The sequence below is a fragment of the Adelges cooleyi genome, unplaced genomic scaffold (assembly GCF_023614345.1).
Source record: "Adelges cooleyi isolate 19-005CV unplaced genomic scaffold, UGA_ACOO_1.1 ACOO_flye_CR_arks_rails_tigmint_CR_PRNA_574, whole genome shotgun sequence".
Taxonomy (NCBI): domain Eukaryota; kingdom Metazoa; phylum Arthropoda; class Insecta; order Hemiptera; family Adelgidae; genus Adelges; species Adelges cooleyi.
Window position 1 is genome coordinate 937,710 of NW_026096268.1, and position 27,301 is coordinate 965,010.

The 27,301-nt window shown below is 33.4% G+C and overlaps 2 protein-coding genes across 4 annotated transcripts in view; both read right to left on the reverse strand.

The window, feature by feature from the left end:
* Positions 1–141: 141 nt before the first annotated feature.
* LOC126843062 (39S ribosomal protein L9, mitochondrial) lies at positions 142–1,638 on the reverse strand. The gene is made up of 5 exons (XM_050580369.1): positions 1,467–1,638; positions 1,097–1,256; positions 775–944; positions 502–705; positions 142–421 (listed from the first exon to the last, which is right to left on the reverse strand). Exons 1-5 carry the CDS (start codon positions 1,536–1,538, stop codon positions 254–256), a joined length of 774 nt encoding a protein of 257 aa, XP_050436326.1. The 5' UTR covers positions 1,539–1,638; the 3' UTR covers positions 142–253.
* Positions 1,639–4,160: 2,522 nt separating this feature from the next.
* Positions 4,161–27,301, reverse strand: part of LOC126842926 (single-minded homolog 2-like) — a 32,845-nt gene continuing 9,704 nt past the window's right edge. The window contains exons 1-11 of one of the 3 annotated variants that reach the window (XM_050580156.1): positions 19,502–19,710; positions 14,240–14,416; positions 14,054–14,139; positions 13,635–13,724; positions 13,149–13,272; positions 12,942–13,027; positions 6,983–7,158; positions 6,587–6,693; positions 6,175–6,322; positions 5,842–6,064; positions 4,161–5,010 (exon numbers count right to left, since the gene is read on the reverse strand). In XM_050580156.1, the coding sequence (XP_050436113.1) occupies positions 4,663–5,010; positions 5,842–6,064; positions 6,175–6,322; positions 6,587–6,693; positions 6,983–7,158; positions 12,942–13,027; positions 13,149–13,272; positions 13,635–13,724; positions 14,054–14,139; positions 14,240–14,414 (1,563 nt within the window). In that variant the 5' untranslated portion in view covers positions 14,415–14,416; positions 19,502–19,710 and the 3' untranslated portion in view covers positions 4,161–4,662. Of the gene's footprint in view, positions 5,011–5,841; positions 6,065–6,174; positions 6,323–6,586; positions 6,694–6,982; positions 7,159–12,941; positions 13,028–13,148; positions 13,273–13,634; positions 13,725–14,053; positions 14,140–14,239; positions 14,417–14,493; positions 14,592–19,501; positions 19,711–27,301 lie in introns of those variants that run through there. The other 2 variants (XM_050580154.1, XM_050580155.1) reach the window with 2 other exon arrangements.

The following is a 27,301-nucleotide window of genomic DNA, read 5'->3' on the forward strand; positions in this document are numbered from 1 at the left end:
CATTTAAAGATTGGAAAATTAGTCCAACATCATAAAGAAAAAAGTAGCTTTAAGTCTTACTTGACATTATTCAAACTAATAATATAATTGTTAAATTTAAAATGGTTTAATAGCAACTAATAAAAAGTCTTGGAAGTGCAATTAAAGATACATTTTAATAATAAATTATTTTTAATTATAAAATATAAGCATTTCAAAAGTGCAAACATTTATTATTTCTACAAAACACATTGCATCGCTTAAAAGCTATCGTTTAAGCACTCTGATTAGCTTTTAGCGATTCTAACAGTGATTTTTCTTCTGGAAAAATAGCTTCAGGTGGTTTTAAATAAAAAAATTCCGTATAAGGCAGTCGGTCAGCAATTTTGGTACTCCAATGATGTACACAACATTGCACTGGTACTCTTTCTTTGTTATTAATCTGTAGAAAAAATGCCATACGATTTAACATAATTTAAGTCACTAAATAACTGATAAATAATGAAAATAAAAAAATCTTACAGTAATATAAGATATAAATGATTTTCCTTCTAATGTCATATCAGGCCCACTTATTGGTTTTTCTGGTATTTCAATACAATCGTCACTAAGGATTTCAATGTTCATTTTACGCAAAGCTACTCTGACATGCCATCGTTCAATCGTCCATGGTTCTTCTTTATTCATGCACAAACCCACAACTGCTTTTCGTAAGTAATTCATGGTCTAAAACAATAAAACAACAAGTAAATAACTACAAATTGTTATCATCACTTTTTATAAAACTTAACTCACTTTTAAAGCAAAAATAGAACTAGGCTTTTCCTCGTCTTTTGTAACATACATTTCATTTTTCATGTTCTCTACATTTTCGGGAGAAGCGTAGACAGCTAATTTTGGAAGAAGAAGATAATCGTATGCATATGATGGTTTAACAGATACTTTTTCTCCCTTTTGACCTAAACCTAAGAAATCAGATTTTAAAATATACAAAATGTATATTTTGTAAGTGGTTATGTATTTTTAATGTTTGACGTTTTTGTGTATTTATACTAAAAAAGCATTTTCAAAAAAACATTTTTGCAATGTTAAAAAGGTTATAAGCCTTGAATTTTACCTTCAACAAAAGAAGTCAAAATAACATCGATATTTTCTTTTTTTTTATTATCTAGATATTCAACATCATAGACGAAATGTCTTCCTTTTAATATGGGTTTTTGATTTGAGTTTTTCTTTTGCAATTGGACTGGATGACGGCGTTTAATTAAAACTAAGGACTGCAAACAAAATTTTATATATTATAATTATACATACAAATTTCACATATAATGAACTTTGCGCATTTAAAATGTTGTTTGTAAATTTAATCAGTTTTTAATAAGAGTTAAATTTCAAAGTGATCCGGTTTAGTTTGATTTAGCGGATTAACGCTCAATCAACAACGTCATTTCCAAAGAATACCCAATACTATCTGGTTCAATCCTCACCCGGCTTAGCTGAAAGATTGGTTTTTGAGCTGTAAGAAATTTACAACCGTGTTTAATGATTCCCTCCATCATTCAAGTGATTTATTTGTATGTAGACGATTCGCAAAACTATATATGTAATAGGGATGAAATCGCGATTCACGAACAGCACATTATGCAGCCGGAACGATTCCTAATATCAAAATAATGATAAGTGATAACACTTCTTATCAAATTTACTACCTATTAGCTGCGACTGTGGTCGTATTAGAACCGCCAGCTAGCATTTGAATCAATTTACCAATCTGATTAGAAGTTAAATATTTTAATAATTGGTATCTGGTACCTACCTATTTACTTCAAATTTACCAGCAGTTAACAATTGCATAGGCGGCAGGCGCAATTTCAATAAAACAAAATTGAAGGTGCTTAAACTGCATTTTCCAGGTTAATAGTTTTTTTGAGCATGGATGTTGTACAACAATTTAACGCTAGACGCTAGTTTATTAACTTATATTATAAAAATTAATAAAATATTACAATTTACAGTTATTTTATACAAAATGTATACGCCTATCTTGTTCTGCAGTTGTGAAAAAGATAGTATATTTAAATAATATTGACAAACCTGTAATTTTGTCCTGCCTCATTGAAACCCATAGCCAAATCTTTATTTTTCTTAAGCAAAAAAACAACGTACACAAGATGCAGAACTAATGAGAAGTGTGAGAGCTACCTGATATTGATAAATTTATTATACTGAAGAATAAATACTGTTGCAACTCCGCAAAAAATGTTTGGCTTTATTTGTATTAAACATGTTTATAAGCAGAGGTATTAGCTATTAAGGGGACTGCATGCGGTCTCTTCGCCTTTTAGACTAAAAAGCCAGACAAAATTTCGACTACTTACTATAGTCCGATTTAAATTCTTTAAGATAAACGAAATCTTCGGCAACTTTACTAGGTTATGTAAGAAACAGATTTTTGATTTTTTACTTTTTAATGAAAACAATTTGGGTGAAAAAATTAATTAAAAATTGAAAAATGTAATTTGTTTAATTACAAAAAACTGAAAATTTTAAATTAAAATCGGCTTCCTACATAACATAGTAAAGTAGCCAAAGAATCACTCGAATCACTTTACAGAATTGAAATTGGAACATCCTACGTAGTCGACATTTCGTCTGGCTTTTTGGTCTAAAACAAACCGAATTGGCTTTTATTTCCTCGCTTAGATTTTCGTGTGGTCCATCCATCAGAGAACTAGAAACGCCTAAAGCAGCGCACAACAGAAATTGCGGCAGACCATGCTCAAAAATAGATGTTATATTTTATTCTATCGAGTTGTTGTATGTTTATATTTGCATTTAAAGTTACAAAAAAGGATAATCACGCCCCGGCCTGAATTTTGCAAAGGCTATCGGGTAAAGTAAGTTCGCACGACTTCCAATTATTATTATCGTTGTGTTAAATTGTCCAGAGAAGTTTTCCGAAAACCGAAAAGGGGCGGAGGCCGCTCTCGCATGGCATACGTGTACTACAGTCCACAATAATTATAATTATTACTTGACATGCTGTGAAGTCAACAGCATCGGCAGACGGACAGGCGACTGACGGTCAATTATACATGATGTCCCGCTGACACAGTTCCCATTATATGATACACCCTGTGGCATGCGCGTGTCGCACGCAATTAAAACGGTCGGTCCCACGGACCGCCTTTGAAAAAATAATATGTTTTTTAACCCTTGTTTTTCTTTATTCCCTTGTATTGTGATCCCATTAAACAATACCGCCGTGCTGTGAAAAGAGCGTACAACTGTATATATATATATATAGTATATTAAACAATATGCGTAGGACGATTCGACCGATCGGCTATGCCGCTGTAACGAGATAAGCCGAGAACCATAGTATACAAAACAATGCTCACCAATTCCGCGATTTCTATGTGAAAAAAACTCAAGCGTACGGTAGATCTACGTTCAGTCCGATTTTTAAAATTTAAAAACCTATAAAATCAATACATTCTCGGCCAACACAGACATAACATAGAATCAGACAAATTTACCTTTACAGTTGCATCAAAATTTACAATTTTCGTCGTTGTCTATTTTTCTTTAGGTTAAGGTTGGAAAATGAAACATATTTAATATTATGAGTTTTTACTCCAAGGCCCATCTGCCTTAGATATCCAAACTCACTTGATTCAATGGAGTGTTAGATCTGATATTGGATCATATACATCGGATAGAGAATTTTCTGACACCATCCCCGAGGTTAACAGTGTACACGAAAGCAACGGTAGAGTTAAAATTCCTTTTTAAGATATTTATTACTAAAATACATGTAGACGTAATATATAATATAGAATATTTAGAGCGCAGCTTAACAAGTCGTTTATAATATGATATAAAGCCATTAGGATAAAATAACGTATATACAAATAAATAATAAATATTCTACACAATTTGTAACAGGAATAAATAAGTCAAGCGTTTATACATAAGATATAACCGCGCAAAAACCGGTCGCGTACTATAACAAAATATGCAATACATAATATATGTATAATAATATTATATAAAACATGTATAATTCTTTATATAATAGATATTTATATGTACAACAGATATTCACACGTATAATATTATAATATTATTTAATATTTATTTACCATTAATGTATTACTAATTATATGAAATTTGATACCTAGTAGTGATAGGTACTATTATTTTAACTATAATTACGATAGTACTTATTTATCACACTTTTCCGTATTGATACAATATTATATTTTATTTTTTTAAAAATATAAATGTGTAATTATTAAGTTAATGAGTCGTGTGTCAGTCGAAATAGTATTGGTAATTGTACTATAAATATTATAATAATCTGTACAAAAAAAATTCTTAGAACGAATAATGATTATTGTAATAGATAGTTAATAGAAATAAAAGAAACGACGACCGTGTATAAGTACACAACAAAGTTTATAGGTAACATTGTTTTAAAATCTCGTTGATACGCTATGCTTTTCGGTTGAACGGTTCTGTGAATGTTTGTGTGTTTGTGTGATGTTAGTGGGACAATGACGAACCGCAGAACCGGTGGGCCACTGTCCCTACAAGTGTATTGTGTCGCCAACATCAGTGACGACATAGGAACGGTGGTGGTGTTGGCCCGGTGGCGCTCGCGGGACGGCGGCCGGTCAATTAGTGGACGTACTCGTTGACCTGGTAGTGTTGCGGCGGGGTATCCACTATGACGCCGTGATGGGCGGCCGTGGGCATGGCGGCGCCGACGGGCGTCAACGTCTGGTACGCGGCGTGCTGGTCGTCGTGCCCCATAAGCATCGCCGGCGGCGTGTACCCGCCAGCACCGGCCTGGTGGCCTAACATGCCGCGGTCACTCTCGTTGGAGCTGGAACAGCTAGAACCGGAGCTGAACGGCCGCGTGCACGTTTGTTCGTACGGGTAGAACAGGTCCGGATAAATGTACTCCTCGCCTGTGTACATGTTCGGCAGCATGTTCAGACCGTTGGCCTGCAAAGCGTGCGGTTCCTGCAACCCAAACAAAGGAGAAGATTAGGGCTTGCTATACTGTGTCGTGTGAAACAATATAAAATACTTAAAATTAAAAATTGTTTTTCAAAGAATAATTTCATTTCTAGAGAACTAAATTATATATTAACAAGGCTGGGTATTGGTTAAAAAGTAAAAAAAAAGTTATGGTCATTTTAAATTTCTTAACTTAACTGCGTACTTTTTATACATTTTACCAAGTTAAGTTAATTTTTATAGTTACTTTTTTTTATAGCCAATACATTATTCAAATTATATATTAAGTAAACCATGTTCTACGTTGTTAATTTTGTAGTAAAAATAATTTTCGATTTGAATTAATTATTATTTTCGCCAAGTATAAAAATATTTATTTGCGAAATTCAATGTATAAAATTGTTTTATGAACTATAAGTTAAGTTGTCCTTGTAATAAATTGATTTGTTTTAGAATATTAATCTCAATAACAGTTATTAAGCAGGTATTATTATTTATAAACTAATTTAAAAATTTTTTTTTTATCGAGGAGTTGTTTTTTAATTATACGTCTTCTAAGTTATTACTTATTAAAAGACGTATAGTTGAAAACTTTGAAAGCCAAGAACGTTTTCATAAATTTAAAACAGAAAATAACACAGCCATGTCGACAGATATTATCGTCCATACTCAATGGCACAACACGGGTAGAAGCAACGGGACTAAATTATAACACCCCTAAAATAATATACGCTTTTGGAATGGATGGCCCCTCGCCCTATTGAGCCCCCTGCGCATTTCTCTTGGACATTTTTATGCCGCTCAAAATACGATTTCCAAAAGTGTAGCACTTACCGTAGTGTTATTGACATAGTCGCTGTAAAGGCCACCGCTCGAGTCGCTGTACTCTTCGTCGGTTACCACGGGCGGTCTGTGGTATCTATGGTTCTGGTTGGGATGCCTCTGGTTCTGAGGCGTTTTCGGCTTGCTCTGGACCACCGGCGTCTCGTCGTTACCGTTTTGGACGGACGGGTTGTTGTTATGAACCGACAAACGAATGTCCTTCACCTCGGACTCGCTGAAAACAAACGATATTTATTATAATTTATCACAATAATCAAGACGTGACAACAACATTGCGCAGCGCAAACTGCAAAACAATGTAAGTAACTATATATTAGTGCTCACCTCAACACATAGTTGACGCTGACTATGCAATGCGGTCTGGACGACCGGCTGTTGTGCACTATGGTCGCGTAACTCTGCACCCACACCCATCCGCCGTCTCTGGCCAAAAGCCTGTAGTATTTTGTGGTGACTTGACCTTTCAACAACACTGCGAGAAACAAAACAAAAAACACACACACACATAAACATTAGACCTTACATGATAATATGTTTACACGTATTTTTTGATACGAAAAAAAAGTACAAGCCAATAAACGTCAGAGCTATATCTGATCTGTCCCCGAAACCACTCTACGCACAACGGTTGCTCTGTCACTAATTGTACAGTGTACATAACAATTCGCACTCCACGCACATAGCTTGCTTTATTGGGTGTACCGTGTATAATGTGTACATAGTGTGTAACACTTACGTGTGTGATGCGAGAATCGCATGTGCATGATGTCACAGCCGTGTATGTAATGGTAGAGGGTTTTCTCGATCAAGTCTTGTGGTTCGTAGCCCGTCAGTTGCGATACCCTGTAATCCAACACGGTAAAATGTAACGTCATACTTTTTTTTTTTTTTAACGACCGTGCAAGCGCGTCGTGCGGTAAAAAAAAAAAACAATGGGGAAAAAAACGTTAATCAAATACAAAAGGCGAGCATTGCGTGTGTACGCTCAACGCGGTAATTTGTATCTTACCCTTATGTACAGTGTACACACACACACAAAAAAAAAAAACTGGTAACCGACCGTTGGATGAGTGTTTTTTTTTTTATTTTTGTGCTTTTTTTTATCAGCAATTGCGCTGCGCCGGCGACTTACCTGGCGTCCAGGAATATCAGTTTCAAATCCAAACTGGCTCGAAACATGAACATGTTGGAATGAAGTTTTATCTCGGTGATGGCGTGTGGAGGCAGCGAATGTCCCACGGCCACCAGTCCGACGGTCTCCAGTCCCGGGTACTGTCTGACTTTTAGGTAGCCCGAACAATGGATCACCTAATAACAATTTAAAAAAAAAAAAAAAAAAAACGTTTATGTTAAACGATATTTTAATTAGTAACATTATTAATGTTGTGTCGACGTGATTAAAAAAAAATTTTTTAAATGCCTGGTATGTTTACGGACATGGCGTGAAAAGAGATTAGACTGTAGAAGAACGCAAAGGTTGATGTTGACCCAAAAAGTGGAAAGATGGTTGTTAAGACATTGGAATTGCGCGTGTTATTAACAGAGATGTGACGAGGCGTTGAAAGGCGAAAATTCGAAAAGGCAATGCTAGAAAACGAAGCACTTGTTCGCTGACAATGTTTTAAAGTTCGAAGGACGTGTGCCGAGCCCGCCGTTGTTTGTGTTTAAACGACACTTGGACCATACGACGCTTTCTAAACTTTCTTGGTATAAAACCCAATCGACCAAGCGAGCCCGTGTCTATAGATTTTACCACTGGCCCCAATATTTCAAGATCCTCTATGCTTACCCGCCACACCTCTACCCCCGGGTGACCCTACGTTCATAATTACCCTTAAGACGCCGATGCACGCTGACTGACATAATAATATGAGTACAATGACGATTGAGACTTTTGTGTAAACAAAGCGTATTTAAGTTATGTATTACAAATACGACTATGTGTATGCGTTATAATATTACCACTTCCGGTCATAATATTATTACAGGATGTACGAACTATGATAGTATAAGAAAAAACACATAACGTGTACGGGACCTGTTCTAAAGGTCTGTGCAATAATAGACACGGTATACTGCACTAGCGTGTGTGTATACGTGGGTGTATGTATATTATGTATTATTATTATATAGGTAATACGTGCGCGCGTTGGGAAGGTGTCAAGAAGTCCATTCATGTAACGGCCGAGACGTGACTACGACCGAAAAGACGAGATTTAAAAGTATTGGAATAAATTAAACGCGGGTCGTCTCTATCTCTCTTTTCACAGGTGTGAGATATTTTTTCCTCTTCTCGCACAGATCTATCACGTCCGGTTCATATGTATATATATATATTATATTTCTAGGTGATTTTTAGAAAAACGGACCTGACAAAAAAAAAAAAAAATACCGAAAAATACCTCAAGACACAATGGACGCCGGTACGTGTAATAAAAATCGTATATAGGTGTCCCAGACACGTTGGAGCCGATCGTGAGGTATCAATGAGCATTCGGGATTAGAGGCGCAGTTGTCTCAATAATACCTAATAATAATAATAAACCTAACCTTAGGTATCATATTCTACACCTTAGATGCCTGTACCTAACCCAAGTCACGGCGGATGTGCGACCGCGGTTCGGCGTAATCAATCTTCGGATGTACATTATTGTGACACATATTATATGCCGCACGTGGAGTACACGCATACGGGGCAGACGTGCCGGCGTTGTCCGAGCCAATGGTACATAGTATAATAGCACATCCTATAGAATATGGTTTCACTCTCTCCCGGCATCCGACTTGGGGACACGTTTTGGGAAAACTCTGCAAATTATACTTGCACACGTCCGGCGACACACCTATTATGTTATTCCACAGCCGAGCCCACCTATTACACAAGCACCAAAAGGATACTATTGTATTGTACAGGGGAAAAAAGATCATCTTCTTCTGTGTTCCGTTCCGGAATTCGGACAATGTCGTTACACGTTAAAGTTAAAAGGCGGTCCGCCATACGCCCACGCGACAAAACGTGACTTGCCATGAGCTGAGAAAATATATGGACATACCTCCCGCCATGTTATACGTTTTTCTTGTGATATTGTCCTATATTACCGTCATTATCATACATGCTATTTCAATGTATTGTGTGCATGTACACATTTTACACCTATACGTCGCATTTTCAACGCGTTATTGTAAAAATTCGAGAAAAAAAAACATATTATAATTACCGCGTAGGACGTGACTGCGCGCAAACAAAAATGCGTTCCCATCGAATGCCTTTGTAGAAATTTACCGAAAATACAGTTTTAGCCAAATGGTAGGTATATCCGGCGTAGGCAAGATATAGTATACAGTCTATAATTCGTAATGATATTAAACGCTAGATATTGTACAGTGTACCTATAATACCTACAGAGTACAGGCAAAAGAGTTTTAAATAAAATAAAATTTTCAAAAAGTTCGAAGTCGAATTTTGGAACAAAAATCAGATATAAGCATTATACTTTACAGTACATCATCATTACGAAGTAGAATCGGTGTAGTCATTAAACTTGTCGATAACGCTACATTAATTCATTCGCTAATAAGTAATACCTATAACCTATATATAAATTAGGAAAATTTATTTTTTTCATATGACTTATCACCGGAAAATGTCGATTTTAAATTAACGTTAAAGATTCATAATTATAAATCACTAGCAACACCCACCATTACAAATGTTAGATTTTTTACCGTATTGTACGGTGTTACCGGAAAAAAAATGTTTGGGGTACTCTTATACGATTTCTATTTAAAATTTAAAAAAATTCAACAAAAAACATATTAAACGGCTGTATAAATTGCACTAAAATATTGTACCCTTAATACAAATTTACTTGTTTTTCAATTAATTAACATACTATCTCACACAGACGATGGGAAGTGCCCCTTAGCTACCGACGTTTATCTTATATTATTATTTTTTTTAATTTAATTAACAATAATTATTATGGTTATTTATTGTTTTTTTTTTTTTTTTAATTTAAACAATAAAAATATAAGTATCCAACGTTCAACCAAATCTATTTAATTCTCTAATTTGCTCCAAGACAAGACTTTGCTTCCAGGAATCCGTTCTATATTATAGTACTATCGCCGCCATATATTTTGATGCACCTGATATTATTATTATATCTGTTATTTTTGCGCCTTGGCCGGCGTTTTCCTGTTTTTTTTGTCATGACAAAAAGGAGGAGTGCCGAGAGGACTGTGTTCGGAGAGCTCAACCAATGGTAAATGCTCGTCCTACGCAGGTAAGGCGGCGGCGGCGATAAACGCTAACACACCTGGCCACTGCAACATGGCGCCCGTCTCTTCTATATTTTTTCCCCAACCGCATCCGTTCTTGTATATTTTGAACCCTCTCGCTTGTATTATACAACAATCGTCACCACCTCACTTCCTCCCCGTGTAATATTATATTATTATTACTGTATACAGTGCGCGAGTTTATTACGGGGCCCGACTATGGCTCGCATTAGCTGTGTAATGTATGCACGAACACACGCCGCCGCCGAGCACATGAGTGATTTTTATGGTCTACACTTAAGCCTGTGTTGGCGAGTGCAACAAAAACAGAAAAAGTAAAATCAAGATCATAAATCACAACGTCTACTAAAAAAGTATGTACATACATGATGTACGATTTTCCTAAATCCGAAACACACGAAATGCATTCTCGTGCATGGGTCCCATAGAACGATGTGGGCTTTGCAGTCAACATTGTGGTGAACATTTGACGTTAACCCCGCCCTTTAGAACCAAGGGTCAATAAAAAAATACATCATAATTTTGTTGAAATTTCTGTTGTGGTTAGGAGCAGTTTGAACTTTTAGTTCTAAGGTATCTAAGGTACGCAAACAACACTATTTTAGGACCAGAACTAAAATATAAAAATTGTATACTTTTTTTTGTTATCGTATCCGAATTTCAATTCTGTTTCTGCCATTAGAATTTCTCTAAGACGGTAATTTGTTTTTAAAACACATCCATAAATCCAAGCTTCGTTTACGAAATAAAAATTAGCATTTTTCACACTAAATTAAATGATGAGACCAGTTCTAACTAAAAAAAATGAAATAAAAACTAGGTATACTTGAAAATACATTTTAAAAAACCAATCAAAGTACATGACACGCTGAAAACAACAAACAACGGTGCTTTTTATAACTTTATAGAGGTGGTAAAAAAACTAAGACGCGCTAAGACAATTCTGAGATCAGATTCAGATTTAGCGACAAATAAATGTATTTTAACTTGTGTTACAAAAAAGGTCAAATTTTGCTGAACAATGCAATTGGTTTATTTTTGTTTTACTAAATTTCATACACAATAATATTAAAAAAAAAAAATTTAATGAGATAAAACTAAAAAATGTTAACAAATAATTCCCCTAATTATGTCGAATACTTTAACAGTTATTCCAAGACATACGCATTAAACTTGGTGTGTTTAAAATCGCGTTCATAGGCTTAAATTATATATTTAAATAGCTTAAACACATTTACAAGGTCACCGATTTTTCCTTATGTTCATTGTTTATGTAAATGTGACTATATTATTTGATGTTATGGTTATACAGTAGGTTTATGCCCGCCGAGTTTATATATTATAGCAGTACATATTTTTCAATAAATACAGTTTCCAAATTCCAAATAATTAAAACTATTTTTCTTCACACTTACTTCCTATTATTAGTTGAAGGGCACAGGGGAAAAACGGTAGTGTCACATTATGACAATTTTTTTTTTCAAATCGTTTTTTTCAATTTATGCCATTATTTTTTTTTATTTGTGTCAATAGATTGTTTAAATAAATACATTTTTTATTAGAATAGCATTTAATGTGATTTTTTTTGTTCTTATGTAAATGGGAGAGGAATTCACGAACTTTGTTTTTGATATACTCTAAAATTTTCATAATGTGACTACTACCGTTTTTCCCCTGTGCCCTTCAGTTATTAGTTATTATAAAGTTAAAACCGTTATATGTGTCCACTTGCCAATTGTCATTGTACCTACTAATCGTTAAATACAATAGTTCTTATTTTGTCTTTAACGCATAAAGCTGAGATGTTAAAAAAAAAAATGTTAAAAATTATGAGGCAATAACAAAAAAATGTGGTCGAACCGACTCTAGAATGAACTTTGAGTAATTATAGATACAGAAAATTATTTTTTTTTTTGTTATTTCAATGTTAGTTTACGCTTAGCATACTAAGACTGACGATGACTATTATATGAACAGTGAACGTTACTACGAATATATAGTAAACACGTTTATTTTTTTTTCTTCAGTTGACCGAACGGGTGTTTAAACTTCTACCAGACGGTTTTATAGCTCTATTGTTTAGGCTGCAGTTAAAAATATGGTATAAACATAATAATACTAAGCAGTCATTAACCTCGAAAATTAAAATGAAAATATGCACTAAGGTGCATTTTGCATCAACGAGCGTAGCTGTCGCATAAGTACAATACATTTAGCTAGGCAATTACAATAAAAGACGGTAATTTTTTAATGGCAAAGGCTGAGATCACCTTAAACAATCTTTTCTAATATTGAAACCCCTCCTTCCCAAAAAAAAAATTGAAAACATAATATAAATTAACCAGTTTTCTAAAGTAATTTCTCTAAGTATTCAAACTTCAAGTTGTAAACGCTTTATAATTCCATTATAGATTTTTACACCTATACCCAAGGCTAAATTTATTGTCATATACTCTCTATTATGTTGTATTTAACCACGCACTATTTTAAACAATTTTATTATGATAAATTAAAATTATTTTAAATATTTTTATGTAAATTAACGTTTAAGATTTCACGTCGATAATAATCGTAGATAAGAACAATTAAGATCAATAGTATTACAAAACCTATTTTATAGGTAGGTACTATAATACGCGTCATAACCCATATTGTAAAACAAAAGATTTCAACTGCTTAGAAGTAAACAGTGGCCTATTAATCATTCTACTGGTATTTTTGTGTCGCGAAAAATATTTAGAGAATTTAAGCAATAATAATATCATAAATCGTAATCATTTATATTTTACCTTATAACCGCCAGTAGTTAGGCCAGCATTCCTTTTGGCCAATACACACTTCATTCTAAGAAAAAATGCACGTTCCACTTCAAAGTCTGTACAATACAAAAACAAATGAGTTAGTTTAATATAATAGAGAAAACAAATTTACATTTTGTATTTTTTTTTTCTAGTTTATATTTAATCGGTCGATAACGTATTTCAATTTATACTCACTTAACATCATGTTGTCGGTCGGCATTAAATTAGGCGGCAGATGATGAGGACTAAGCACTGATATCATTTCGTCGTGGTCAGCTTGGTGGATGTACTCGAAAATACTGTTGCCGGTCAACTCAACCTAAATAAGTCGATAGGAAAAATCCCCAAAAATATAATATTATTATACGATTTTGGATGTATTACTAAGCTATGATAGCTGAAAAATATGTATTATCTATAAAAAACGAAGATTATAGTCTATATCTATATAAATCTATTGCCTGGCAGTTAAAAATTAATATTATAGTGGTATTTATTTATGATTTATTTAATACTTTGAATATAATAAAAATAGTTATATAATATAATATCGAAAGAAAAAAACGTATAAAAACATATATAGGTATGTCGAAATATTTAAAAACATGTATTATAATACTAATATATTTTTATATTATAACAAATAATCAAAATTAGTTAAACATGTATACTGAATGTTACCTGTGACAGACCCAAATGGACCGATGCGGTTTCTGAAATATACATAATCTTTCCATCTCCGCCCACCACAAATATGAATCCGTCCAGACTCTATAGTACATAAAAAAAAAAAATAAAAAATACACCAAAACTATACATAAAAAGCTTGTTGACAGAAACTCAAAACCTACAAAGCCTTTGCGGAAGTCGATCAAAGTTAATTTAAAGAAAAAAATGTAGATTATTGATAATAATAACGTTGAAATAATTAATACCCATTTAAAAATTGGGGCAAATTGAGGGGCACCTGACCTTATGCGTAAATGTAAATTCTAAGCACAAGATCGTTCCACGTCGTTTATCTCCCTCATCGCCTTACTTGTTATTAAGCCTATAATTATTGTTGAACTGTAGATTTATCGCAAAGTAGTCATATTTACCTGTAGTAGATGGGAGCCGAGTTCTTTTATGCACGCTTCTTTGATGTGGTTATGCGGCGTGGCAGCACCCCATGCGTCTCCCAGACCTATGTATATGGTGCAATAGAAATAAACGGTAAAGATCAAATCGGTATGCGCCTATTAGATTTCCGTTTTCACTACGTTGTTGGGTAGGTAGGTACTTACCGTCTGGGAAGACGTGTCTCATTTTTAAGTAGCTAGTCGTCAACCGGATCACCGAAGCTTTGTCTAGTTGACTGGTAATGGCCGAAGGCAACGGCAACAGCTTGGCGAGTTCCAAAAATTCTGCATTTTCGTTTTCCCTGCGCGTCCTGGCAGCGTTTCTACTCCGCTCTCTCATCTCTAAATACGCACAAAAAAAAAAAAAAAATATATATTAATAAATATACACCGAGTAAACGCGCGAGATGCGGATTTACCGCCAGCGTGCATTTTGAAATTTGTTTTTCTATAGCATAAAACTATTACAATACACACGAACGCACACGACACATACACATGTAAATTAAAAAAAAAAAAAAAAATTGACAAAATAAATCAACGGTATTTGTGGTGCCGGACACGATAGTAGGAGAAAAAGAAAAGAAATTATAAGTACTGTATTGTTTTAAGTGTACACATATTTTTTTTTTATCTGAGACTGAACCGACTCTGTTCAAAACTATATCGGAACTGAAACGACATTAATATAATTCGACTACACATAGCCGCGGTTTGTTTACCAAAGCAACCTTGACAATGGATATATTGTTTATAAAAACGGTCACTTTTGTTTTATTTCCTAGTCTTTTCCAAAACGGAATGTTGATATTATATCCGTTGATGAAAAACCGTTGACCTCGCGTGTTTGTTGTATACGTTTGCGCGACGGGTCATTTTCCTCTGAACCGTTTTGCTATAAACTTAAAATTAAAAAAATACTAGTGGTGGTATATAATGCAGTATACCTGTAAACGTAGTTCTACACAAAAGGCTAGCCGCTGGGCGGTGCGTTTTTATCTATTTGAAATAGAAGCCCCGTAAAGTATAGAACAAAAAATGTTTAACTCCGTAGCCCTTTTTTTTTTTTTTATAATTGATTTGTCCATGCTTATATTTTCATTATAACCGACAAACGTATAATTTCCACAAATTCTGTCCGACTTCTAAGAATATCGGCAGGACCGGGAAACTATATGTCATATAAGAAATATGTATTACAATACAGATTACAGATTACAGCTACAGGTATATTATACCGTGTATACAACATAAGGTACGCGTGAAGGTGTTGAGAGCCGAGAGGTCTACTTAACGTATTACTATGAAATAGGAATACATATAATAAATAATAGTAAGAGTACGTTTGATCTTTATAGAGTGTTGGCTTGAGATATTTTATACTGCGCAGGCCAAAAAAATCACATTTTTTTCAATGTATAGAATAATTCTTATAAGCTTACGGATCCGATATTTAACCAATTGTCAATTGAAACTGTATACTCATAAATTAGCTAAAATTTATACAAATCGCTAAGTTCAGGACATGTCCAATTTTTTCGGCAAAGTTATTTGGTCGCGCAATTTTCCTCCCAACACCAAAATGCATATTTAATATTAATAGGAGACATGTCCTGTAGTCGCATATGGTCAGTGTGTCTAATTTCAGCAGTTATATAATATATGTTTTGAAATGCTTGAGGATATTGAAGTATACATTTGTATTATGGAAAGTGAAAGATAAGTATTATTCCTAATAATTCTTGTTGAATTCATAAAATATAAGACATGAAACACAATTCATAAATGGCTACGGTCGACACAATAAAAAAATTGAATGCGACCAAAACATGATATTTCTTTGTAGAATGGTATTAATGAACTTGTAAGAAGTTTTACAGAATGTTAGGTATTACTAATTAATTTTAACCGTTTTTTGTGACTCCTGTAAAATTCACATTTTTGGACAAGTCCTCTTTCTGAACTCAGATTGTAATGCTTTTTATTGCATGTTTGATGTATTTAGTTCAATGTCATCGGTTTTATGTTTCATCGCTCGAAAACCAATATGTAAAAAATGTTATCATAATGCTACATGTATAACGTAAACATAGAATAATAACTATCCTATAACGTCCAGTTCGATTTGAAACGTCAATGTCATCATATTTTTTTTTTAGATACTAACACTGCTGTGTACCTAGAAACTACTTGCAAATAATATTCTAACAACTACCTATTCGTGCGATAACAGATAGCTTGTTATTGTTAAACGCAAATGTAAGTGTAAGAAAAAATCGTAAAATATAATAGTAAATTATGAGTTAAGAGTTTCCATTTAATAATCATTGATTTCTTATCGCACAATTATTTTTCAGTCGACTCTAAAACAAATATGTATATTCAACTAGAACGGTAAAGTTTTTAATCGAGATCAAATGAATGAACCCACTGGATTTGATAAATAATCCAACGATAAATATTGAAAAATGTCACAAACTTCTCTAAAGTCTATAAGCGGGCAAGTACGGTAAAAAGTATGGGTATTATATTTATAAATTTAACAAATTTTGTTTAAACACACATTCCGTTTCGTCATAATAATTTGAGGAATTTTACGGTGCAATGTCTCGACGTGTACTCATAACAATATATTTCAAACGGTTACGTCATTTAGCAAACAGAAAAACAATACCTCGATATAATTAACAAAACGTGAAGAACGCGTACGTTTTTTTCGAAATGCACCATTTTAATTGTTGGATCATAGTTATATAGTAATATAACACTACACGGCTCTTGTTTAACAAACGGTATCCGAATAGATCAAAGGTTTTTTTGGAAAGTGGACCCAAGTTAAACCAAGTTGAGAAGGTAGCGTCCATAAGTAGTCTTGAATCCAATTTTAACGTTCATTTATTTCAAATAAATTTAGATTCGGAAAAAATGTCGTCTACCGCAAAAAAAAAGGTTGAAATCTCGTTTTTGCTACAAAACAGAACGGCCGCAATGGCCAGCCGTATACTTAACTACATCAGCTTTGATATTTACCGTCGTTTGGCTTTTCTTCGCGACCGCAATGGCGGCCAAACGCGGCTTAAAAACGCTTAAGTGTTTGAACAAGAAAAAAAGAGAGGGAAATAGGGAGAGCAAAGCCGGTGTCGCGCGTGCAAGGGGGGACACCGAGATAGTGACGCACGCGGTTTCGCGCTATGAAACGTGATTTATCTACTAACGATCGAAATCCGTTTAAGCGCAAACGTTTCCAGACTCACGTACTTGAATAATATTTCCGACGCAATTTTGTTGATAATAAAAAAAATTAAAAAAAACGTAGAACAGAAAAAAGGTGGCCATTTCAGAACTACAACTTAGCCGCCACGTAGATGTAGTTAAATATCGCAGTATTAGTAAAATAGTAGTTAAATACGAGTGTATATTGATAAAGTAGTAAAAGCAAATATGATAAAATCTGTTTTTGAGTTAATTTTTATGCACGATAGCGTAATATAATAATAATATGTACGTATACCTTCGGGCACGGGTATCGCGGATTTCCTGTAACACTTCCTCTTGGTCTTCATTTTTAACAACTGCTTTTGACACATATTATTAGGTTTGCTGTGTTTGCACGAGATCTAACTTGCTGGTCTATGGACACCGGACTGGCGTGCCGGAGACGAATGAACGCCGTAGAGAAATTTCGAAAATACTAGACCGTATATATTTATGGGGGTGTCAACAGGTACGGTGGTAGATGACCGGGGTGGAGGGGTAAAAAAGGTAGACAGAGGGTCGCCTCGGCCGCCGGGCTCCTCGCAGTCTGGCTGACCTGCATAGACCTTTGTGCCCGGCAGAGAAACCTTTCGGGATAAGTCACCTCTGCCCGAGCGGATGCGTTTTATTGACGGCTAATGTAGTGTTCTTTTTTTAAAAAAATCCCAACAAATTTTCGGTTTGTTTACATACATTTCACGTGTTACCATTACATTTTACACGTTGTCAACTCGGTAGAACATAAGAATTTCACAGGTAAACCATTCAAGAGTGCATTCTGTATACGCTCTCGCACATTAAACATATTTTAAAATACAAATTTAGGACCGATCGGGAACAAAACCGCCTTATTTCCCTATATTACATACTAGCCATTCAGCATTTACCGTGTAAATACCTATATATATTCCACAGTTATGTACAACAATTTAGGAGCACTAATATTTTTTAATGGTTTTTTTTTTAAGGTTTGTTAAAAATATTAGAAATATTATAAAACATATTAATATGTACAACATTTGTAAGTAGAAATACATTTCAGTAGCTTATTTTATCATTGTTAGACGTTTAGGTAACAATGGACGTATACAAAAAACTTAGGCTATGTCGGTAGTATAACTTATACTGTATAAGACATCAAGAATACTATATTCATCTTATATGTATATCTATCAAGATGTACCTACACAGAAAATATGCATAGTTGGTCCAACTAAAATTATGGTTATTATAGGGGCACAATACATTTCTAATTGGAATAACTAAATAAATAGTTCGGCCAACTTTTTATTTAATTATTCCAACTAGAAATTTATTTTGTTCCTATATTAGCTATAATAATTTTAGCAGGACCAACTATGTATTTTTTTCCTGTGTGCCACTATAGGACTGCAACAGTAAAAATTGTCCTAACGTAAGTCACTCCCTTCGTCATTGAGTTTCACATTAGCCGTTAGGTATGAAATATATGTGGAATAAAATGTGGCACGAATAACATAAAATAGCAGTGACAAAATTGTACGCGTAAAATTGGCGTATACACACTTGTACGCAAATTGGGAATTATGTTTTTGAGGGTTGCTAGGACAAAGCCTCGAAATCAATATCGATTCAGGAACAAAACAATAAAGTAGACGATATGTATATAGGTAATATAATTATACCTAACTATGAATAGGTTAGTTGTGCAATTTCTAAAATAATTATGTTATATAGGTTATATTGTCAATTCGTTCACGTGGTAAACGGGAAACTATAATTATTCATAATAGCCACGTAGTCGATATGATATTATTTGTTTATATATATATATATATATATATATATATATATATATATGTATGTTATATTAAATAATGGATATTAAAGCATTTTAGACAACTTAAATTTATAACTATTAATTATTAGTTAATAATAAATTAAATACAAATTACATTTTATTTTTCTATATTTTTTTAAAATATAGATGTATAATAAATAGCTGAAAAATTCGCAAAAATAATGGAAATAATATATTCTTCACATTTATGGCCTTTGTTTTTTTTAAATTATAATATTATTTATTACATACACGTATGATACGCCGAATTAGATTTGTCCTTACAGTGCAAGACCAATCAAACGATAGTAGACATATCACGTATCTATCATCATACGCATAAAAAAGCTTACCTCGTTGTTGGTCCTTCAATTGCTATATTGTTGACTGTAAACGTGTATAAATATAATTCACCTTAAACTAGAAAATTGAAAGTAAAAAACGTGTACCTAATCGTGAGTTTACATTTTAAGTTTTGTCACTAGCGATAATACATTCTGGTCAGTAGCGATTTACACAGCTGTTAAAGTTTATGAATATTTGGTCCCTACCAGTCTTCTGTTGATAGGGACAATTCAGAAATGATCTAACAACCATTTAGTAACAATCAGTCGCCTGTTGATTGTTATTGCTTGTTGATTACGGCCAAATCGTCAACTTTATCTACAAACCAATCGGCCAGTATCACCGATCATCGTTTGAAATGTGTTAACCTGTAGTTAATATGGGTTATCACTCGTCAAGTAGTGATTAACAAATTATGTATAAGTGAATCTGCGGTCGTGTTAATCGACGATCGAAATAACTTCTACCTCCTTCCAGAACCCGTTTAGTGTTGAGTTGGCCGTACAACATATTAATATATTATACAGACAATAATGCAAGTAACCCCCATCTAACCCCCGCTTGAGGGCACCCCTAACTCGAGTCTCGTTAATCCGCAAAAGTCATGCCTATTCAAACGAGTATACGCATAACACATTATAATATTTAATCACAGTCATTCCAATGGAAATTATTATTATTCATTTTATAACCCCAATGTCAAGCAGTAATAGCTGTTTTCGAAAAATCAGTTCACGCGATATCAAACTAATCACCACGACATTTATAATTATTTTGATAATATAATTATTAGGGTGGTCCTTGTGTGGGATTTGGAAAAAAAATATCGAGGCTCCCGCCAGACAGGTTTCAAATAATGGAAAAAAAATTGACAAATCTATTTACATTTTTCCTCTCTAAAATGAGTGCCTATTTGTATACATTACCTATATATTTTTTTCCAAATTTCACATAAGGACCATCCTAATAATCATGTACTATAAAATTTCCCAAAATAAAAGAAAAAAAGAGGACCGGCCAATGTTTTTGGCCAACGTTGTAGAGTACAAAAACAATAATTCTAGACAGCAAAAATATACGGCACATAAGCCGTAATTTTAAAGTGTAAAATTAGGTATTTTTTAATGGGTCATACATTTTTGTACAATTCGTAGAGTATGGTAACATAAACATTAGTATACACTGTAAGTCGTTGTTTTTTTGTTGATATCTTAAATAGCTTCGTTTATATGATTTGTTTAAAAATTCACATTTTTCTGTTTTTCATAACCAAAGACATTATTTAATATTGTTTTTTTAAGTACGTTGTAGTTATCATCAAACATTTTAAATCCTACGACCACTTTAGACAAATTAGGATGGTTTATAGCTACAGGTAACCAATAATAACGGGAAAAATAGTGAAACTTGTTGAAAATAGACGCTATGATAAATTACTAAATATTTACTTTTTTAAGTACTATCCAGAGCTTTATCAATGTTTGAAACTTAAATGGTAACGTATTTACACATATTTAATTACATTTTTCAATTTAGAACAATTTGTTGAACACCTTGACTGGTCGATAATCAGTTTTAAATACTTACTTTTAATGTTATTCAAGTTTAAAATTTAGTAACTTTAAAAATAATTATTCCAAACTGGTTACAGACTTAGTCAAAACTTTAAGTAAACTATTTTTAATTAAAAAAGTTACCGTTTAAATTTCTTAAGTTCATAAAACTATAAAATTTACGAAAAAAAAAATTAAAAGTTGAATTTTGTTTAATACTGTAATATAAACTACAAGGTTATAATTATTTTCAGAGAAAATCAGTGATTAAAGGATCACCTGTACAGTGTTCTAATAAATCGATATACTTAAAAATGTGTTAATATTATTTTTTTTCATTGTACAGTTGTATTCAACATACCAAGCCTACAAGGGCGAACGAGGCGGATTTTGGGGAGCGTGCCGGTTGTAGACTGAAATAATTCCGGCACACGTCCAAAAAAGATCAACCATTTTAATGGTAGTAGATGCTTGTAGAGCAACCCATCGGTTGTGTGTTCGAGGGGACCAGAACAAGAAAAACACTCAAACTCCCCTCGTCCCTGCCGACACGAGTGCTTATACGGGATTTGCAAAACGTAATTGAATTCAATTGCCAATGGGCGGCAAAAATCGCTCTAACCCTTCGTCATCCCTTTGGTGTATGTGTTTATACTTAAAACACGACACGTCCCCGGTAAAAGACCAGTCCTTTTATCAAATTAAAACACTAATCCGCACACTTATACTGGATAAATAGTGTTGAAATAATATTTTCGCGTATCGCCTGATTTTGAAATCGTTGAAAATACTAAACTAAGTACACCAGTTTGTGTATTGTGTTTTGTGCTGCAAAAATATGTTGTTTTTTTTTTTGTATAATTCAGCAGACAACCCAAAATAAAAACCCATCATCCCACCGCCCAAAGTAGGTAATCAGTATATTTTTAATTTTTTTGAAATTAAGAACTAACATTTAAATAGATTAATATAACATATTATTTTAATTTAACTATAAACAAGGTTACCTTAAATCTACATGTCAACGCTTATTAAATAGTCTCTTGTACCGTTACAATGATGAAAAAAATACATAAGCCCTTCCCCAATGTAAGGCTCATTTTTTTACCTAAATATTATGGAAATTCTGAACTTTCCTAGCATACGCTTTCCTTTCATTTCCTTTTATAGCTACGCCTGTGGTTAAACGATTTAAAAATGTTCTATGCAGATTATTAGATATTTTTTTTAACCGAAATTCCCAAAAAAATAATGAAATGAAATTCTATAACTTTCCCTCTTCTCGAAAATTGGAATTAATACTACAATTTTATCCAAACGTACTAACGTAAAACGTTAGCAAAGACTCTTGTGTTGCACTTTGCAGTTAGTATATTCCGAGAAAGGAGATGATAATTTATACAAAATGGTGTGTTTAGAGTGTTAGGGTAGAAAATAATGAATGAATGCGATTCGACAGTATAAATTGTAAGCTCAGACGTTAGTGACAAGTGGAATTACGATAATGGTGCCCGGGTATAGGTGTACATTTTTCAAGCACATGTAGTTTATTTCTCGTTTGTCACTAGTATGTACATAGGTGCGGTTTTTATGGCGACACACTTGATCAGCTTATAAGCAAGGTTATAAGAACCGTCGAGGATAGGTACGTATGATGTTGTTTTCTTCGAATTTCGCATTGAAATAAAACATTTCTGTATTTTTTTACGTTGCCAGCGCTGCCAGACGACATAATATAGGACATGCATAGATAATTATTTTCATTTGTTAAATTTTTACAATTACAGTACAACAAAGCTATAGTTTACATTTGAATGCAGTTGTATACAAAATGGAAATAATGTCCTCGTGAAGTATAATTGAAAATAAAAATTGCGAGGGAACCCTAATCGAATAAAGCCCAATAATAGGTATTTTATGTGGTCTTAAACAATTAACTGTTGTTCGTAAAATTACAAAAAAAAAAAAAAGTAATTATGAACGCTTTCCGTTTAGACATAATATTATATTGTAATAACAGAACAAACGGTAAAAATGCGAACGAGCTATGGGATATATTGTGTACACGTGACGTGACAAACAGCTTTGACACCACACAGATTAAAGACAACCGAATATCTTACCACCAGACACGCGTCACAATATATCCGTACATTCAGCTGATAGCTGTTGTGTATTTACGGATTAAGTATACTAAGTTTCTACTTAGTACAGGAATTAAAAGTTAGACACCCGCAGTTTCCTTTAAAAAGTTTATATTATTTCAAAGACTATATTAATGATCTAGTCTCGAGAAGACAGTCATGTGTACAAAGAGTCAAAGCAGCTCAAAACTCAGTTAGAGCATGCATGCCATAGATTATTAAAATGAATATCAAACTAAATTTGAAATAACCGCGTCAAGTTACTTTTTTATTACTTTTTTCTTTGTTATTTGGGGTCGTTAAACTATCACATTCCTTTTTTAATTATTTAAAATGTTCATAAAAATGTGTTTGTATCTTAACGCATAGATTTCATTTAGCTCCGATTCGGATCTGGGAAGGTTGGTATTGTTTTTACAATATGTACCTACGATAACTTTTAAACCGCTGTACTGATTTTTTCAAATAACAAGCAAGATAATCAGAAATCGTACTCGAAAGATTCCTTATTGGGACATATGTTTTAAAACTTTACCCCCTCCCCTTCAAAAACGAGGAAGACACCCAAAAATTTACATTGTTATAATTTATATTTAAAATTTCGGGGTTCTATAACTTTTTTAAAAATAGTCGAATTAGTTCCATATTTATATGAAATATTCTTTAGACATAGAACTACGGATAAGCGTTGACGAACCAAAAATATACCATAAACCTTTTCCCATAGAAGGGGTAGAAACTTTTTCTTTATTTAATTGTATGTAAATATTTTTAATATTTCATCGAACATCGACAATTTTAATATTTAAAAAAAATAGACTCGTCTTAATTTTTTTTTTTCGTATTCGCCGCTTATCCCTCGCGATTCAGGTATAAGTCACTGGCAGTCGATTTACCTAACCTGCTATGATCTGCTTACATGCTATTGTCATAGTGGACACCACTTCGATATGGGTGTCCAGTACAGATATTATTATTGTAATAATAATAATACCGAGGTATTCTCTCAGACGTCGTTTGCAATCCGTCGTGCGGTCAATAAATAATTATACTCTGTATACCTACCTACATCTATAGGTAGGTATAAATATTAAATATATGTGTATGTATATATATATATATATTGTATATTGGCACATGTATAAGTGTATTTGTACCTGTACTCCTGTTAATGTCGGTGCCAAGTCGTCTGGTGCGATTTGTTGGCCGTTACTCGCACTCGACACGAGTATAAAAAACCAAATGAAAAGTCCACAACCGTGACTAACGGATGCCCATGCGACAAAAACCCATGACCCTGACACCCATTATTGTTGTACCTTAGCGATATACACCACTACTCGAAGCCATTTATTATAATAGCATGTGTAATAATGTTCTAAGAACCGGTGGCGTACTCGTCAAGAAAATGCTGTTGCCTATAGCCATCTCATTGATTGTTTTATTGTCTTATTTTAGCATTGATGCGCATTGCGCCCCGTCAACACAATTTATCTCTACTTCTTCTTTTTATTAAAAAAAAAAAAAAAAATGACATGTTATACTTAAAATTGTCTGTGTATTTTAATATTGAACAACACTTTGTTTAATATTATTTTAACATTAAATATTCTGATGAAACATGATTTAACAAATTTTAACAACAATTTGAAAACGTTAATTTTATTTTTTGCTGTATGGAATCTACAAGAAGTTTATAGTTTGAATTAGAACAGTTAAACTATTTTCACTTCACTATCTATTATACATGTAGAAGATGATACTGTACACGGTAAAATATATGCCGACTGGTTAATATCTAATATAGGGAAATAATACGGTTTTGTTCGTACTGGGACCTAAATGTGTATTATAAAATATGTATAATGTACGTGAGCGTATACACAATAGACTCGTGAGCGGTTTACCTGTGAAAACCCTGTGTTCTACCGAGATGACAATGTATATAGTGCGATGGTAACACGTGAAATGTATGTAAACAAACCGAAAATTTGTTGGAAATTTAAAAAAAAAAGAACGCTGTACATGGGCCGTCAATAAAAAGCGTCCTTTTGGCCTTTGGTGACTTATCCCGAAAGGTTTCTCTGCCGGACACAAAGGTCTCTGCAGGTCAGCCAGACTGCGAGGAGCCTGGCGGCCGAGGCGACCTTCTGTCTACCTTTTTTTACCCCTCCACTCCAGTCCCTTACCACCGTACCTGTCGGCCTATACCATAAGTATCGGTGTATAGTGTATGATTTTCGAAATTTCTCTACGGCGCATTAAAAAAAAAAAATCATGAAAATATTTGATTATCATTTTTGGTCGCAAACTGTAAAATATTTTCATAAAATGTTTACTGTATTTGAAAAGTAAAAATAATTGTTTTACTATTACTTTTTACAAAAGTTCCCTATACCATGTTACAACAGTGAATAGTGTTTAGTCTGTACGAGTATTATAATATGTATACTGCGATCCCGAAGTAACTTGCAGGACTATCCCGGTCCTAAGTTATAGTATACCACACACGTGGATACCGTCGCACGTCGGCCGGGCACACGTGTGTAATAATGATAAGCGTTAAACTGATTTAATTTCACGTTGCGTTAACGTCTCCCGTTATCAATTACCGCCCCGATACACTGTGCAGAGCATTTATTGTTATAAATATATATATATATATAAATATTATATTGAACCTATTCACAAGAGCCAGGCCGTGGTGTTACTTATGCTCGGTCAAGACAGTTGTAAGTATGTGTGTGTGCGTCGCCGCCGCCGAGACACAGCACAGGTGTCCGAAAATCGATTACTCGCACGTTTGTGAAGCCGATTTGTCATAGTGTAGAAAACAAAACAAAAACCCAATACGTACGTACACACATATTATTATATAGGACATGTTATATATGTACGACTATTATTATTTTTATACATTTGAAATGAAACGAAATACCGTCTGGCCCCCATAAAAAACAATAGCGCCTAAACGCGCAGTCGGATTTAAATAATATATATATATATATATATATAGTATTAAAACGACCGAGTCTACTCTTGTTTTGACAGCGTTAACGTATAATCCGTGCATTATTATTACCCGACATGGGTATTCATTAAAATAAAACTGTAGATATTATATTATCGAATCGACATTAAAAGCAGAGGTATTGCTACAGCCTACACACCTGTAATTTGTATGCGAAAAGTGGAAACGCTAGGGATTAGTATGTAAGGGCAGTACTTACAGTAACCGTATAACATTCATACAATGGATAGAGAACAATTTTTTCTATGCCGTAACATTTTTAGTTTTTTTAAAACTTAAACATAATCAAAATTATTCATTATCGTAAAAAATAATACCCCCCCCCCTTTTTCATTTGTTTATAAAAACATATTAAGTATAGATATTAAAAAAATTAAAACGCCACGGCGTTATTAATGTTATTATTGTTCCTGAGAACGAATATTGTTTAGGTGTTGTTGACGGTTGGTGTTAACTTAAGAAATGACAAATACATTTTCAACTACAAATTACAGTTAAAGTACTTAGAGAGATACAGCTTTATTTATCAAAAAGAAATCAAATTTGCATGCTGCCTTGCGATACAGCATACTGTATTAATATTATAATACATACATAATAATAATAGAATACCATTCGCATAGTTTAAACACAGTAATGACGGTAGTAATACCACACATCACCCGTAGTAATGATAATGGTAATTTATTAATAGTAGTTCAATTTTTAGATACATAGGTAAGCTCAACTAGATGTATGTTCTCGACTAAATTTCTAAATGTATATAATTACTAAATTATTATTATATTATTTATCTATGAAGTTGTGAAAATAAATCATGTATAAGCGTAAAACTTATTATACTTGGTAAATATTAAAAATGTCTACCCTTATATGTGTATAGTATTGTATTATATGAATAATAACATATTGTGATATGTTTTTATTTAATTTTTTTTCCCTTTTTTTTTAACGGTACATAAAAGTGTAGAATTACCGGCTCGACGTGTTTTACGACAGCGGGCAGTATATGGTAACGGTGGGGGGAGAGGGTGGTTAGACCCTAAACGTAATCGGTAATACAAAACGGGCAATATAAGT